This window comes from Diadema setosum, chromosome 10, assembly GCF_964275005.1.
Source record: "Diadema setosum chromosome 10, eeDiaSeto1, whole genome shotgun sequence".
NCBI lineage: Eukaryota > Metazoa > Echinodermata > Echinoidea > Diadematoida > Diadematidae > Diadema > Diadema setosum.
Window position 1 is genome coordinate 31,794,677 of NC_092694.1, and position 18,624 is coordinate 31,813,300.

Here is an 18,624-nt window from a genome sequence, read left to right on the forward strand (position 1 = left end):
ATTTAAGTCTGTGTAATAAATGGACTGCATCCTTCAAAGAGGCAGAAAACAGCCTTTGTTTATGCAGGAGCAGGCATTTTTTTTTTTCTAGGTACTGCTCTTGATTTATCGATTCTGATGGGCCAATATTGATAAACCGTCCAAGAACATTACAGCTTGATTTTCTTGCATCCCTTAATTCAGGTAGGGGGAAAAAAACCCCACCCTGTTCAAAGTATTTAGATTGTGCCAGGATGAAGTGCTCAAGACAAGAAACGGGATAAGGAAAGTAAATAAGAGGGTTTTCTGTTTTTGAGGATGGATAAGAATTTTTTTTTGGGGGGGGGGAGGGGGCAAAGAAAAAAATACTGGATTTGCCTCATCAAGAATTTGATAAGGCGTACTGAGGAAAGAGACAGAGAGAGAAAAAGATGGCCAGGAAGAAGCCTAAAGATACACCGAAGGCTGGCGGGGAATCCAGCGCGAGGGACAAGCAGAGACGGCGACGACGAGGGAAGAGCGTTTTTCTCGTTTGTTTGGGTTTGCTTCGATATGATGGATGCCCAAGGCCAGCTTTAACGATTCATCGTCATCCAGATTGGAAGAAACCTCCGAGACAGGAGAAAAAAAAACAACGTGGAGGAAGAAGAAGTGGGGAATTGAAGGTTGGGGGGGGGGGGGGAGAGAGAGGTTGGGCGAAGATGGCAAAATTGGTTGACACAGATACAATGCGAGGACGGTTTTCTTGCTTGTCGCATTTGATACAGCACCGGCATTAATCGGGGAAAATCTGTATAGTCTGCTGTGTATATTTTTAGCTGCTCCCTGATAATGTTTCTTGTAAAGCTAGAAAGCATTGCAGCGTCTGCCTCTTAAAGTGAGAGCAAACAAGATAAAGAGAAGCTCTAAGTTGATAGAAACGAATGTGGAGAGGGTATGTCGGCATGTTTTGCTATTTTGAACAACTCTAAAATGTTACAGGCTCCTGTTCACAGTCTGTATCATTTATGACAGAGGTGGTCATCGTAAAAACCCTAATTCTGATTTGGTACGTCATTGAATTGAAGCAACTACAGTGTACTTGTAGCCCCTAGCAGCATTTAAAGTAGGTGGAGTTGTCTCGTAATGACATCACAATTCCTCAGGGTATATCAAAAAAAAAATTATTCAAATTGCTGCCATTTTTTCTTTCTTCATTTTTTTTTTTTGTCAGTGAGCATCCTTGTTTAAATTATTGTGCCTAGGGTGGGATGAATTTGATTAGACTTTCTAATGGTAAAAATGAGGTTGGCAAAGAAAGAAAATTGAGGTCACATGTGAATGGAATTTTTTTTCCCCCTCGCTGAATTTCTGAGAGTTTTGCCTTGGGCAAGTGGTTGAGACCTCATTAGCTCAGATTCGTTGGGCTGAGGCAATTTTTTTTCTTTCTTTCTTTTACTGCAGGCTGTGAGTTATTGCTGCAATTATGCACAATTTGTTCAATTTGTAGTGATAAAAATGTACAAGAAAAGAAAATCTTTTGGGCTGATACCCAACTAAACAAATAAAAATGTATCAGTATGATAATGTTTTACATATTTCTGCTCATTTTGTAAGCTCCATGATTATTCTTCTACAGAAAAGAGGATTACTGTCAAGTTACTGATAAACATTGAGGAGGAGAAAAAGGTGTCTTAGTTAAAGCAAATGTAACACCATAAAATGGAATTACGATCCTGACGGGACTGCAGACGTTGTGACAAATTATAATAATAATAATGATGATCATGTCAAAAGATTAAGATAGTGAGAAATCTGGTGAGGGGAACAGCAAGTCATCATGCTAGACATGCAGTACGAGCAAAAATATAGTTGGAATATGTGTGTTTGAAGTTCAGGGTTTTGCATTTCTAGTGTTCAAGTCATGTGATATTGAATGGCCTTTGAATATCGTTATCTGAGAAGATTCCTCTGTTAACCCGTTGAGGAAAGTCCAGAGTATACTCAGGCAAGTGTCTATGGGAAATGTGTGTTTTAGCAAAATCAGTCCGTCCTCAACAGGTTAAAGCTGCTTCAAGATAAGCTATCAAACAGCGCCACCTGTTCACATTCATTGACCATTATCTCCCAACAAGAATGCTGTTTTCCAGACATTAATTTATTTTTTTTTAATGCCATCAAGATACATTTACACTTGAAAATAAAGCCTTTCCATATGCAGTATGCTCGTTGAGGCTACTTTAACTTTTTGCTCTCTCTCTTTCTTTTGACCAATGTAATGTGCAATACACTACTGACTATATGCTCACTAAACTGAAATGTTACAAATATGTGTATGGGAGTGAAGCATGTACAACAAATGACTGCTCTTTATAGTGGCAATGCGTGTTGGATATGCCAAACCAGGGTACTTCACAATGTATTTCGTAGTATATTTGTATTCACATTGAAAATTGCTGTGTGAAATACCATGTTAATTTGCCATAAATGTGAGTGCACCTATCGGTTGTCTCTTTTCCTGACCATCCCAATATGCTGCCCTCATTTGATCCATCAGTGCTGAGGTCCAGAACTTCCTGTCGCTGGACGACCCCAGGAACAACTCGGACAACAACGTCATCGATGAGAACAACACAGAGTTCTTCAGTGACCCCAGTGACCCCAACACCATCAACCTCGGCCCCTCAGCCAATCCATCGTAAGACACGCCCACTTTTCTCTGCCCTTTTTTTTCTCTCTCTCTCTGATAGTCAAAACACCAGCCTCCAAAGATTGGTATCAACCTTCCTTCAATTTACAGTCACCAAAATGCACCTTACTAAAGTATTTTTATGCCTCCGCCACGAAGTGGTGCCGGAGGCATTATGTTTTCGGGTTGTCCGTCCGTCCGTCCGTCCGTCCTTCCGTCCGTCCGTCCGTCCGTCCGTCTGTCCTTCCGTCCGTCCGTCCGTCCGTCCGTCCTTCCGTCCGTCCGTAATGAATTTTGTGGACAAGGTAACTATCGAAACCTGTTGAGGTATCCTAATGAAACTTGGCATGTATGTGTATTAGGGGGTGAAGTTGTGCCTATCAACTTTTGGGTGCACATGCTCAAGGTCAAAGGTCAAAAGGTCAAGGTCAAATACATAAAATTTCACTATTTCCACCATATCTATTGAATGCCTGAAGATATTTTCTTGAAACTTAGTGTATACATGTTTTACCCAATTAAGATTCTCTGGTGAAAGTTTGGGTTATGAGGTCAAAGGTCAAAGGTCAAAAGGTCAGGGTCAAATACATGAAATTTCACTATTTCCACCATATCTATTGAATGCCTGAAGAGATTTTCTTGAAACTTAGTGTATACATGTATTACCCAATTAAGATTCTCTGGTGAAAGTTTGGGTCATGAGGTCAGAGGTCAAAGGTCAAAAGGTCAAGTAAAAATATTAAAACTTCTTTTTTTTCTCCATACCTTGGAAAATTGTTCAAGGTATCTTCATGGAACATAGTATTTACATGTACTGACTGGAAGTGATTATCTAGAGAATGTAGGGTTCATGGGGTCAAAGGTCAAGTGCAAGACTTCAAAATGTTACTATTACCCTCATATTTATGCAATGCCAGCAGGGTTATTTTTTTACACTTGGTGTATGCATGTGTAACCTAATAGAAATTCTCTGGAAAGTTTTTTTTTTTTCTTCTTTTTTTTGCCTCAAAGGTCAAAAGGTCAACGATCAAGTGAAAGTGCTGAACTAACTTTTTCCTCCATATCTCGAAGTGGCTCAAGTTATCTTGAAACTTAGTACATATTATGCATGTTCTACCTGAAAGTGATTATCTTATGAATTTTAGGGTCAAGGGCCAGATGAAAATGGTAACAGTTTACTATTCAATTCAGAAATTGCACTTTTTCTCCACACCTGTACCTTGAAAATTACTCAATGCCTAAATGTATGAATGGGTCAAAGTCAAGTTAAAGTCCTTAAATCCCTAGATACATGCTCTCCTATTCATCCAATTAAACCTACGTCAAGGAAGGTGAACATTCAACACATTTGTGACAAACTTGTCATTTCAATATTTTGCCAATTTTGTGAAAATGTAATCACACATTGTCCACATGTAAACTATCTAGACCTATTGGGAAAATCATGCATTATGGCGGAGGCATACCAGTCGCCAAAGCGACATTTCTAGTTAGTTATTAGTTATATTTTTGCCCAACAACTAAATCCTGGATTTTTTTAAAGCTTTTGTAATATTCAGTCATTCAATAAAATAGACTTGCTAACTCTTTCTTATTTAATTTTTTTTCTATTTTGTATATTTTCTATTTTTTTTCATGAACAGAACTTCGGAATACCAACTTTTAAGTCCATTTAGTTTTATCTTATAATGTCATATAAAGATAGATTTTATCATTGATATTTTAGGAAAGCTTAGCCTTTTGAGACCCTTTTAACTATACAAAAAAAAATGGATATTGTTGGTGAGTGCTTTATATATTCCATTCAGTACTGAAGAGTCAATGCATAATTGCAAAGCACACAGTATGTGTGTGCGTGAGTAGAAGCATGTAACACCTGTAGTCTAAGAGTATGAAGCACCAGACCTAATAGTGCTCTTAATAGCATTGGCGTGTGCCTCCAGCACTCCTTAAAAGGTCTTAACAGCTTTGGTGTAGTGCAAGGTACAGAATAGATGCAGTTAATGGCGGAATGGTGAGAAATTTTCTTTTTACTCCACCTGATGCCAGCAGTTAAATGTAGAGATAAATCACCCCCTTGGAGAATGATAGCCTTCTCATGCCAGCCACCTCGTGTGCTGGGCAAAATCTTATCTGACAAAATGCTTTGCTCATATCTGAGCAGCAAATAAAACTGACCTCAAAATGACCTGCTGTTTTATACTGGTAGGGGAAAAAATGATCTGCTAAATATTCCGTTTCTGTTCTGTAGGTTTCCTCTAAACCTGTTAAAGGTGTGTAGTGGAATGTTTAACTAAGACTACAAATTTTGTAACCAGTTCTGCTTTAGTGAAAGCTTTAGTGAAATGGAAATAAAGAATGGTCACCCATTATTCAAGGTGAAAAACGGTAATTTTGAGGTGTATTTTTTTCTTTTCTTTTTTTTTTTCAAGATAAATAATCATGGAATTTAATGCAGTGTTCCTCTGATCTCCCCCAGAGCGAACCCCAGAAAAAAAGAAATGGACAAAATACCTGTAGAAAAGGCGCTGAAGTGTCCCCTCATCCAGGCTGTGCAGAATATGAAATATATGAATAAATATCCGTATCTTTCACCTCCTCACCCTCTGACTAGAGCAAGGCCAATGAACGTTCCTCTGATCTCCCCTCGAGTGAACCCCAGGAAAAAAAAAAATGGACAAACTAGAGAAGGCGCTGAAGTGTTCCCTCATCCTGTCTGTGCAGAATATTTTGAAACAGATGAAATATATGAATATAATGATATTTTGAAGCAGATGAAATATATGAAGAGTTTGTTCGCAAAAACCGATAAGTCCATTTTTGAAGATTTTGAAGTATAGTCTCTGTCATAAATTACAAAATAATACCTTTTAAATGATATATTGGTCACTACATATAAAGATATATATTTTTGAAGTTATGGTCAAAAGAAGCAAAAAATTTCTTATTGTTCTCTTTATTTTTCTTAACCTTTAATCGCAAATATCTCCATTTGGGAAATATGGACTTATCGGTTTTTGCAAACAAACTCTTCATATGAATGTATCCATATCTTTCACCTCCTCCTCCTCCTGCGTCCAGAGCAAGGCCCAGCGACTTTGACTTCCTGAAGGTCATTGGGAAGGGCAGCTTCGGCAAAGTCCTGTTGGCCAAGCACAAGATTGATGGCAAGGTGTACGCAGTGAAGGTGCTCCAGAAAGCAGCCATCGTCAAGAGAAATGAGGTATGTCCAGAGAGGCGGGATTCCCCACCCCTGTGCAGCGACGGTGTAGGGAACAAGGATCGGACAGACTGTAAAATGCACGACTCTCGATTCAAATTTTCCCTATTGCACATGTAAACATTTCTTCGCTAGCAGTCAGATCCGTACGCTGGCCGTACACTACTTGCAAGTGAATGAGGCAATCTTGCGCACCCATCACATGGAGCTCAAGCAGGGTCGCACTTTCTGTGTTCGCTTGGACACTTCCCGTAATGTGCAGCTACTGTGCATCAGGCACAAACAGAGTATCATAGTCACATCTAATTTCTCTGTTTTTATCACAACGAAAACATCACTTCACAATAGAAATGCATTTTCAGAGCTTATAACTTGACATTTCCTGTACAAACAAGTAACAATTTGCTGAGAAAATCTACAAAAGTAATGTAGAGATACTAAGTAGTGCTCCATGTTTTACATGTACGTTCAAATAGAGCCTGCATTGTGCACCGGCATAGCATTGTCGACTCATTATCACTAAGATTCAATAGTGCTCCCACCATTGAATTTTTTCAGTCATATGCGATAGGGAGAATTGCGCCAAGTGTAACCTTCCTAGGACAATGGGTTTTGCCAACTGTTTCCTCTGACCAGAATGTATAGCTACAGTGTAGTTGCTGTTATTCTTTTTGTATTATCATGTATTTATCTTCATGATGAACTGCCAAGCACATGACAGTAGCCAGTATAGCAGCTCTAGTTTAACAAAATGTATTGAGTTGTACTTTGTATTAGTGTTTCAATCCTTAATCGTTTTGTGATCAAATAGAACCAATAATAGTTAGCCAACAGTCAGCCATTTTTTTTTTTCACCTTCTGGTTTCCATGGTGACAGGCAAAACACATCATGGCAGAAAGGAGCGTGCTGCTCAAGAACCTGAAGCACCCGTTCCTCGTCAGTCTGCACTACTCCTACCAGACGGCGGACAAGCTCTACTTCGTGCTGGACTACGTCAACGGCGGCGAGCTCTTCTTCCACCTGCAGCGGGAGAAGTCCTTCCCCGAGGTCCGCGCCAAGTTCTACGCGGCGGAGATCGCCAGCGCCATTGGCTACCTGCATTCCCTGGACATCATCTACAGGTATGGGTTTGCATCTTTCTCTTGTGGCTGTGCTTTTGGTTAAGGGAGGGCAAATTTAACCCATTGAGGACGAGTCCCTAGTATACTCGGGACTTGTTGGGACTCGGGCAGGTGTCTATGGGAAATATATGTTGTAGTAAAATAAGTGCCTCCTCAACGGGTTAAGGGCAAACCCAAGGTTCAGGTTGGACTTGAGACCATGTGGGGGGATGGGATGGGGAAACGTGACAGGCTGTGATTGCTGCGGATGCCGTGCCAGATTTTTAAACAGTTAGAAAATTTGCCACAGCAGTCCCAGCACTATTGAGATACTAATACACTGTAGTAGGCCATTAAAAAAAACGGGTTGAACTCAAACAAAATGTGACAGCAATAATAGGCCGCAATAAACTTTAGGGCATTTTGTAGCTGGACTTGACAGAAAATATTTATATTATGTTGGATGGCTGTGAATGGGATACCAGGGAATATTGCACGAGTTAGGGCCAATATTGCACAAATCGAAGATGAGTGCAATATTGGCCCTAACGAGTGCAATATTCCTTGGTATTCCATAAATCAAGGCCATCCAATATAATTATTATCATCTATACAATCAAGTAGTGCAAGCATTTGTAAACTGCACAAAATTACCGGGCTTCTACTCGTCTTTGAAGTTGACTCAGCAGTCACATCCTAGCGCTGAAAAGGGGAAGCCCCTAAAACTGCGCACATGAAACAAACAAATAGCAAGATGCTTGCGCGCTTGTGAATTGTAACAAAAACGACGCGCACTAGTAGCAAGCGTTTGCGCATTCAGCAAGCGCTCGCGCAATAGACGAGACAGAATTGAATATGGTATGATCTTGAATGGCAAGTAACAACGGTAGCCTATGGGGAATTAATACGTTGGCCTATGTGTTTCGTTCAATATGCTCTGATATTGAACGGTAAAAATTGAGCGGACTACAATACATGTTTTTAATGCGCCGCTAAAACGTCCTATATAGATGATAATGTGTAGTCTTGCCTGACCAGACGCTTTGAGAACAGCGTCTGATAGCTACATGTTCACTAGAGTGAGGAATGGAATGAACAAGACTAGAATGTGGAGGGAAAAAATAGGAGAACATCCCACCTACCCACTGTGCACAACATTTTGGTCAAACGGGGCTGCCATGGTCATTGGAAACATGGTGTAAACATAATATGTAGTATTAAGAAGGTAAAGAAGAATGAATACATTCTTCTCTCCAGCTCGGACATCCAGGAAGTTCTCTTGCACAGGAGAGCCGTATTATCCAGAACTCTTAGGATCTATGATAAATATTGATAAACCTGATTTACTACTAGCATCTAAGATCTGACTTTGCTTATTTTGGGGGGTTAGCTTCATTTTCAATCCTTGTCCATAACAAGCATGTTGTTTTCAATTACAATTTCGTGTGAAAACTGATAACATAATGTTGATATGAGACATCTGGTAAATTAATTACTGTTCAGAGTGTGTGGCATATGTCCAGTTTTGTGTATTTTAGATCCTGGTTTTGTGACTACTCCATTTCTGTGACCCTTGGCACAGAACACAACATTCATTGATTTTGTATCATGCTGGTGATTAGTGATAAGAGTGAAATTCGTGGAATGTTGTTGTGACTCGCTGCCAAAGACAAAACATAGACAAAGCATAACAAAGAAAGGAAGTGCATCGCACTATCTGGGTTTGTTCTGTGTGAAAAGTTCATCCATGTTGTAGAGATATTAAAAATGTGCCCACTGTAGGGTATTTACCTTTACCTAGCAGAACTTTGTTACAGAGAGTGCGTGGAAAATTCTTCATACTATTTTTGCCAGAAGTACAGGGTTTATGAATATTTCCATTTGCAGTGCTGTAGTTTATGAGACCAGGGGCCCGTTTCATAAAACTTGTTATCAGTGACAACTGCCACATTTCTATGACAAATTTGCTCTCAGCCAATCAGATGCAAGGATTTCAGTAGCTTGTCACATCTATGACAACTTGTCACTGATGACAAGTTTTATGAAACAGGCCCCAGATGATGATTTATCATGAACAAAGGCTTCAGCAGAGCATGCAGATGATGAATAGAGACTATATAAAATCCCTTCTAGGAAATCTCAATTCTTTGTCTTAATAACAATTTCCAGGTTCTCATATTGCTGAAAATTGAGACAACGTGTAACAATGGGATAAGTATACAGTTACGCTTGAAATGAACAGGAGGGCGGATGTAAAAATATTTCATTTAATTACACGATGAGAATATATAAATATCATGTGTCAAGAAAATAAGTGAAATCGAGAGATCCGTTATATAAGGTTTATGGAAAGAAACTTGCATTTGAGATGTTACATGCGAGATGAATTACCAGGTATGGAGAGTGAAACAGTCCTTTAACACAGAATTGGTACATTTGTGGGGATGGGAAGAAAGGACTTGATTAACAAACAAATATAAGTAAACAAGAACAGTTTGCCAAAGTTTGATGAAATCCAAGCAAAATTCAGTTACATATTTCTTTTTTGTGTGGATGTCATTAAACCCTTAGAGTGCTTTGTTTGCCAATTTGACATGTATGCTTAAAGGGGATGGCTGGTAACTGATCAGTGGGAATCGGTGGGAATGCTGGGGGATGATTGTTCCAATCCTTGTGGGATTCATTTAAGAGTACATTATATATCTATTGTTGTGTGAAAATTATTTGCTTCAGAATGGTCTCATATTGCCCGTTAACGATCGCCCCGACACTGTACAGGCATGCTAACCTGGAAACATTGAACTGCACATTACTTGAATATGAGACCATTCTGAAGCAAATAATTTTCACACAACAATGGATGTATAATGTAATCTTGAATGTATCCCACAAGGATTGGAACAATCATCCCCCAGCATTCCCACTGATTCCCACTGATCAGTTACTAGCCATCACCTTTAAAGTGTGTTCTTCTCCGGTTGGCACAGATGTCTGGAAATGAATTGCTAATGAAATGAGATGGCCTAATCCCCTTGATCTCAATTGTGCCTTCCATGGCCTTCCTGTTGGATGAAGGGACATTGATACACCAGAGTGGGCTTGGTAGCTTGACAACTAAGCCAAGTTTGGATGGATTACTGAGTGTTAATGTTCAACAAGAGCTTGGCTAGTCATCAAGCTACAGTGTGTACATGTATGTGCCTCGGCACTTAAAGGGTTAAATCTGTTCTTTGCATTTCACAGGGACCTGAAACCAGAGAATATCCTTCTGGACCACGACGGTCACGTACGACTGACGGACTTTGGCCTGTGTAAGGAGGGCATCGCAGCCAAGAAGACGACCTCCACTTTTTGCGGAACGCCGGAGGTGAGACCAGTAGGCCAGTGGGTTTTGATTTCCATCCTCACAAACAAAAGAACGCAGAGTGTTTTTTTTTTCTCTCTCTCTCTCTCCCAAATGGCAAACATGACTACAGAAAGTACTGAATTACTTCAACGAAGTGACTTGCTTTCATACTATGATAACAAGAGTGAAGAAAACAGACAAAGATATTCAATCTCTCAGGGACTGTATGTTGTAAATCTCATTATAGTGCTTTTGAACATATACAAAGCTTAGTTACGATATGATTTAACAGTAATAGTTTTGTGAACTAATCAAATATCCCATGTGATTATGTACACTCCTTGTGCAGCATTTTGGTGTTGTTTACAATATTTTTCTTTTGTTAGTCATTGACAGTGTGTGGACATCTGCTTTGTAATCTATTATAGAAAACCAATGATTTTGACTTGGTCTATTTCTTTCAAAAGATGTGTCGGTTGGGTCAATTTTAGTCGTCATTTTATGATTAGTTTTGTGTAAGTGTATAATTTAATTTATATAACGCCAGAAGAGATCCTTGTCATTTGATTGGTTGTTTGACATTGATTATTCGGCCCATTTCACTTTGACGTCATCATCCGTGCAATTGTGGCTCCATTAACCGTGCAGTTTTGGATCCATACGATTTGCTCCATTGCACGCTCGCTGAGAACCCGGCACACTGCGCGTGTTAAACGCGCTTGCGTTTGCAGTGTGTGTGTGCGACAGCGTGCCAGCGTAAAGCGCTCAGTGAGCATTTTCACAATCTCAGATTCTCTCTTGTTTCTAAATTAATGAAACATCAAATGACAAGGATCTATTTTAGGCATTGTATAAAACAAGTAATAAATGTTTTTCATTTGTGCAATGGACAGAATATTTCATTCGGCGAAAGATGAAATTGATCCATTCAAGTCGGCTGCGCCTCGTTGAATGGATCATTTTATCTTTCACCTCATGAAATATTCTGTCCATTGCACTCATAAACATTCATTATTTGTATAATGTTATGTTATCAATGTTATTTTTTTTTTTTATGTTACATTTATATTACTTTTACTTGCCCATTGTTGCCTTGACAGTACCTAGCCCCAGAAGTTCTGAGGAAGCAGGAGTATGACCGCAGTGTGGACTGGTGGTGTCTGGGAGCGGTCCTCTATGAGATGATGTCAGGCCTGGTGAGTAGTGTTGGTAGGAGGAAGAAGAGGAGCAGGAGGAGGAGGAGGTAGAGGAGGAGGAGGGGAGGAGGAGGAGGAAGAGAAAGAGGAGTAGAAGAAGGCGGAGGAGGAATTAGAGAAGGAGGAGGAAGAGAAAGAGGAGGAAGGGGAGAAGGAAGAAGAGGAGGAGGGAGAAGAAGAAGAGAAGAAGAGGAGGAATCAGGATGATTCTTGTGAAGATAACAAACTGATTAAGAATGTTGAAAATATTGTTGGTGAAGATGATTTCTTTTTTCTTATTTTGGGGGAAGGGAGTGATGATGATGGTCTTGACTAGGTTTTTGACGAAGAAATTAAAGAGTAAGAGAAGAGAAAGAAAGAAGAGCAGGAGGAGGAGGAGGAGGAGAAAGAAGGCAATGACAATGATACTATATTTCTAATGAGTAGTAGAAGAGTAGTGGTGATGATAGTGGCCATTGGAGTTACTGAAAGAGAGTAATACCAAGGAAGAAAAGAAGGAGGAGGAGAAGGAGGAGGAGGGGAGGAGGAGGAGGAGGAGGAGGAAGAAGAAGAAGAAGAAGAAGAGGAGGAGGAGGAGGAGGAGGTTTTGGAGAAGGTGGAGAAATACTTATCTCATGGTGTTGCCATTTCTCTCTTTGTGTAGCCTCCGTTCTACAGCAGGGACACGGCTGAGATGTACGACAACATCCTCAACAAACCTCTGAGGATGAAGAGCTCGGTCTTCTCTCCCAGTGCCAAGAGTCTTCTGGAAGGGGTGAGTCCCAGAGTAGCCTCCAGGGCCACACTTTATACAAAAAAATAGTCGACATGATGGCAACTCTTACTGTGATCGATGTCATGGTAACAGCAAGAATCCCACCTCCTGATTGGCTGTTGCTACTTAAAGTTGCTTTTCTAGCAAGACATTTCTATCCTAAAGTTTTTGTTGTTGTTCGTGTTGGTTTTTTTATGTAATGGGGCTCAGGTCTTTGAGGGATATCTTATGAATTAAATGCTGGCACTGAAGCTGACAACTTTTATCCTTCTTTGGTCTCTCAGGAGTTTTGCCCATATATTTCATGACCCCACTCTTTTTGTTGCTTCAGTTACATTTTTTTTTTTAATATACATATCTCCTACATTTAAATTTACATTTAATTGTTACTGTCTGTCTGAAATTATATTCTTTTTTGAAGATTGTTGGAAGCGTGCACGTTGTACTCCTGTGGTTTGTAGGTATTGAAGCTACGTTTCTGCCTGGTTAGCTGAAAATTTTAATCTTACTTTTGTTATTCTTTTTTATTTGTTTCACAAAGGGGAACTGGAATGAGAGTTTGATCCAGTTGTTGTTGTTGTTGTTGTTGTTGTTTAATGCAATGCTAACCCATTGAGGACGGGCTGATTTTGCTACAACACGCATTTCCCATAGACCCTTTCCACGAGTATACTCGGGACTCGTCCTCAACGTGCCAATGTCAGTCAGCCAGTGAAACACAGATGACAGTTATCATTTTAATAAACAGGAGATCACAAAGGAAGGCTGTTCTCCCTAAACAGCATTATTTAAACCAGTAAGATTGATATTTGTCATGGTTGTTGTTGATGCTGTTGACCCATTTTAGTCTTGTACTCCATGAGTTTCACCACACATGTTTACACTTTTGTACCTCCCCAAATGACTCTCCCGTACAGTTACTGCACAAGGAACGAAGCAAGCGGCTTGGCGCAGGAGACAAGGACTTCAAGGCGGTGAAGCACCACGAGTTCTTCTCCTCCATCAGCTGGTCGGACCTCGATGCCAAGAAGATCACGCCGCCGTACAACCCCCGCGTGGTGAGTCCACCCATCCTTGTGTTTCCCTGCTCCTTGTCAGGGGAGGACAATTTTCTGAAAATGACATGACATTATTCCATTACTCTTCTGCTTTAATTTCATATATAACACGACTCATAAAAATACTCGGTTGCGGAGATATCAATGACTTTAGTAGTGTATGTCGAGTGGTTTAGGAAATCAGTGTTTCGAGAAAGCCGCCTTCAAAGTTTTCCCTCCGACACTATCATGATCAAGGGGAGGCAAGACAGTTTCAACCTCTTAACAATAGAAGGTATGCTCCTGGCAACCTCCTTCGATGTTCATTCAAGCTTTAATAGCGCCAGCGGTCTACGCATGACCAGTCAGTAACCAGGATGCCACGCACTGACCAATAAGATCACTCCCTCGTTGCAAGGGGCGGAGTCTAGCTGCAGCACTAAATCCAAATCTTCGGACACATTTCTGTTCCATTGAAAGTCAGAAATTCATCGCCCATTTAAACGCTTATATCTAGCCTTTCCTTTGATCATTTACACATAGCTTCGAAATTTCGGCAGATTATAGATGATAGATTAGACTACAAAATCATGCCAAAAAAACAGAAATCCGATTCTTTTGACCATTTTGATGATCTGACTTCAAACTCAATTTTCTCAGCTCAGCCGTCAGTGATGTTAGGATCCTTTTGTTGTGGTGGGTCACATATTCAGTGGCCTTTAATACTTCAAAAACATCAAATATTCACTTTACTCCGTGTGGACGGCAGATATGCTATAATCATGTCAGGACATTTTGATTTATCGTTTTTTTCTGTATAGTGAACAAGGAGCTGATTCAGCCTTCAAATAAAAAATCATTGGCTTCTATTTTGATCTTCAATGTTTGCCAACCCTGTTGAGGGATCTTTATTAGTAATTCCAAAGATACATGATAATACCATTGAGCATGAAAGAGTATGAATGGTTTCATAATGTTGATTTTGATATTCAAGTTGCAACAAATTGGTATATTTAGAATTCTACTGATTGTAGAGATTCATGATGGCAAATGGCATCATAAATTATGACTGTCTTTTGTATTCTCTGACCTTTTAGAAAATGATTTTTGGAAGAATATCAGTATCACTGAAAAGTAGTATTCAGCTCTCAGTATAATCACCACCTACTGTAATTGTCTTCTTCTCATTATCTTATGTTTCTGCCCCATGAATTTTTACAGAGTGATAACATGGATGTGAAGAACATTGATCCCGAGTTTGTTCGCGAGCCCGTCCCCAACTCCGTGGGCAAGTCCGTCGACCCGAACACGGTCAGCGCCAGCGTCCAGGATGCAGACAACGTTTTCGAAGGATTCACGTACGTTCCGCCAACCATCGGACTGGACGACTCGTAGGGAGGACGCCCCCTATGTATGTCGTCGCTATGGCGAGAGCTCGCAGAGGAGGGGAAATAAACTACAAAGCCCAGTGAGCCGTGGAATTGTGGGAAACCGATCGCAGCAAGCACGCGGGATATGATATCACACTGCGTGTTCAGATATCATAATATTTTTGACTTAAATATTCACAATGTAAAAAATGAAAGAAGGTATTATATTAGGAATAAAATATTGGTTCGATGATATACATTGTAACAGTAACAATCGCTCTTTCTGTAACATGATTTCATAGGGGTTTTTTAATGTTTAATATCTCATTTATTCTTGCCTTTTATTTCATGCAATTTTGTTTTTTGCATCACTCTGTACACCTCAAAACTTTATTGCCATTTTCAAGCATTTTTACTTTGTAAAATCAGTGAAGTCCAACTCATTGAGCTGATGTGTATTTCATGCCACCTATGAGAATATTTTTGAGAATTTTTTTGGCCTCAGACATACCAAGTCATTCTAAAGTTAGTGTATTTTTTTTTTCAAATCTTGCAGTTTATGTGATTGATTCTTAGGAGCTAGTTTAATCCAAATAATGTTGATGAGTCTAACTCATGATATTGTAATATATTTTAATAATTTTTTCCTTTACTTTCCAGACAGTATTGCCATAGGTTTGTGAGGTTATGTCCAACTCATATTCATCTCTTGATGACATAACTGTAGATGGATTGTGGTTCCACCTAGCCCAGTATGATGATATGGTCAGAGTGTGAGATGTAACGACACCTATGATGTTCATAGACTCACATGGGAGGGGGTGTGAGGAACGCCGTTGTGACAGTACATTGTGCAATGATGACAGAGACTAAAGCGGAAGAGTTTTTTTTTTTTTTTTTTTTTTTTTTTTTTTTTTTTTTTTTTAATGCCAAAGCAGTGATTGGACCTTGTGGCAAGTTTCTGAGCCACTGAAGTTTGAGCTGCTGAGTTTCTGAGACCGAGCTACCGAATGCATTGACACGTGGCATTTACTATTTTTCTTCTGTTCACACAGGTTTAAAACTATCATCAGAATCATCCCTAAATCTGTAAGATTTATTTTAGAATTTTACCACTCAAAACAGATAAGGTGTGCTCATAGTTGCTGGTGGTTTGGTGTTGCAAGCAATTTTGGTAATGACCAAATGAAAGTTGTGGATTGCATTATGAATCTGACAAAGATTACCGTATGATAATTCAAGATAATTAGCCCATGTTGTTATTGTTAAGAACTGTGGGTCTATAAAGCATTTCTTGGAAAATAAACTCTGGTGAGAATTTTTCCTTCTTTTCTTTTTGGAAAAAGCCTAAACACATGCCATAAGGACACAGAATTGATCAGTGTATCCCAAGTGTATTTGGGAAACTGGTTCCACCTTCCACAAAGGATCACATTGTGATATTACAGAATGGAAAAATCATTTGTGTTGGTAATGTGTATGATTTGATGTCAAACTTTTGATCTCAGTACAAAACATTTGTCTCCAGTATTTTTTAGCTGTCAGAATAGGTGAAGCATGGGTGTAAGTGTGTTTAATGGAATCTGGTGTCTGACACAATAATCGACTGCTCCGTGATCCAAAGGTCAAGACAAGTCAGTAGCTGATGAAAATCTGAAGAATTGCCAGCTGAAATGCAAGAAATGCATATTATTGTGCTTTAAGATCAACATTTTTGACCTCAAATCAAATGAATTCCCAGTGCAGCAGTCTAAAATTCATATTACATTGTGATTTTGTTTGAGGGATGTGGCAGAAATTATGTGTGTTTGCCTTTATATTGTCCAACCTTTGACAGGTGTCACACTTTTGAGGTGTTCAATAAACAGTCTGGACCTAAACTTATGCCCTTAATACCTGCTGGAAATGCAGAGTGGGAGTTTACTAACTCTCGGAAAAATCAGCAGAAATAACATAATTTTGTTGTTGTTGTTGTTGTTTTTATCTTGCAAAGAGAAATGAGAGTTTGAACTTCATTCAAACGGTCCTTCTAGAGACTAACAAGCTTTGCTCGACTTTCATTCAAGCAAAGCTTGTAAGTCTCCAGAAGGAATCTCCATGATGTAAACTGAAAGTGCTCAAACACAAGAGATTTTTTTTTTTCCTTTTTTGTTTTATTCTCTGAATTCATTACAGTAATCATGTTTAGCATGTGAGGCAAAAGAAAGAAAAAAAAAGTAAAGTCAGTAATAGAAAATCAAGGGAAAAAATGGACAGATTTTAGTAAAATTTGTCCCAAAAAAAATGTACGGTTTTGATCATGTGACATTCTATGAGACTTGCATAGTAGTGCCAAGATAATTCAGGGTGTATGTATGATAGTGTGTATATATATGTAAATGATTTAATAAAGATTTACACAATCTACATTAGAAAGAAAGAATGATTATGCCGTGTTGCAAATGTTAACACATTATTAAGTGCTGTGTACGTATTCAGATTAAATGTGATAGGTGCCTATGAATTTGTACCGCTTTATTTTTTTTTTTTCTTTGCCAGTAACTTTTAATAGAGTGAGGTCCCTTTCTAGTAAGAATGAGGGCTGGCATACCACAAGAATATGTATGTATTGGACTATTAACAATGATTTGTTGGTTCTATTTGTTGTATTTCCTTCTGCGGTGATTTGTATCCATATATTTCTTCTTTTATATTCATTCATAGACTACTGGTATATTGTATGTCTGAGGTTTTGACACCGCTTCCCCCCACAATGAATGAAGGTACAGTAAATGTACAGTAAGTTGTCTCAAAAGTTGGTCGGTGTGAGCATGGTAACATGGGGCACCAAAAGCTAGTGCTTTGTTTATAGTCAAAATGGCCAGTACATAATTATCACTTCTAAGATCCTAAGATGTCTGGCTTGCAGGGGAGAAAAAGTGATGTTATATTTTGCCCCGATAAAAACAAACAAAAAGTGAAAAAACAAAACAATACAAAAGAAATAAGTTTATAGATTTATTTCGATCAGCGTAGATGATTAAATTACCTGTTTTTTATTGGGTGTCACATGAAGGTAAACATTGCAGTCACACTTATTTCAAAGTCTTAGCAAACTGTTTGGAAGTGTTTTCTTCAGGATTTTCTCTGTGTGAACACTGAAGAAGAAAACTAGCGTTGTCTCTGCTAGACCTGCTGCATTCAGAAACAAATTTGATGAAAATGGTGACACGCACAGACTATTGCATTGAGAGAGACGTGTTTCAGCATTGTTTCAAAGTTTGCCAAATCAAATATTAATCACAATAATAATGATAATGCTTTCCGATTCTTCCTCTTTCCGTTCGTTTTGTGTTGCTTTAGTATGACATGCTTTCAAATTAGATTCCTACATTCACCATTATGATTTCAATTAGAGTAAAGATAATGTGTTACCTGGTTTTGTCATTGATCAACCATGCTTTTTACCTTCTTTCATTATCTCCTACGTTGTATATGTAACTCTTCAGCAATACAATTTTCTTGTTTTTTTATTTGCATTCATGTATTCGAGCTTCATTTCCTTCAAACATGCTCAAACGCACTAGTGTGCCAAATTTGTGTAGATGCGCTTTTTTGTTTCTTTCCTACAAATTTCTCAATACTATGCTTCCATCTCTTATGAAAATTGTGAACACATTTTCATTTAATGCAGGCACTATGCCAAGGAACAAACTGGAATGCATTTTCTCACGGTAACAAATGTATGTAGTACCAGGGGCACAGATGTTAGATTGATGGCGTATCAAATGTTTGATAGAGTGTTTGCCTCAGTTCATATCTATTCCCTGTTGAATTATGCTCTTTCCACATGTGGTAATGAGAGCAATTAATTTCCCTTTGATTTCTATGTGCTTTGAATCTACTTCAAATAGCATCCTTAGCAAAGAGAGTTCTCATTTTTTAGAAGTGTGACTTCCTTGTGCACCGATTTA

At 39.0% G+C, this 18,624-nt stretch overlaps 1 protein-coding gene across 1 annotated transcript in view; it reads left to right on the forward strand.

Moving 5' to 3' along the window:
• LOC140233668 (serine/threonine-protein kinase Sgk1-like) overlaps positions 1–14,696 on the forward strand; it is a 96,407-nt gene extending 81,711 nt beyond the window's left edge. Inside the window, exons 5-12 of the mRNA XM_072313767.1 lie at positions 2,516–2,656; positions 5,729–5,870; positions 6,745–6,989; positions 10,212–10,335; positions 11,415–11,510; positions 12,154–12,264; positions 13,182–13,322; positions 14,523–14,696. Coding sequence (XP_072169868.1) covers positions 2,516–2,656; positions 5,729–5,870; positions 6,745–6,989; positions 10,212–10,335; positions 11,415–11,510; positions 12,154–12,264; positions 13,182–13,322; positions 14,523–14,696 — 1,174 coding nt within the window. The remainder of the gene's footprint in view (positions 1–2,515; positions 2,657–5,728; positions 5,871–6,744; positions 6,990–10,211; positions 10,336–11,414; positions 11,511–12,153; positions 12,265–13,181; positions 13,323–14,522) is intronic.
• Positions 14,697–18,624: the final 3,928 nt, after the last annotated feature.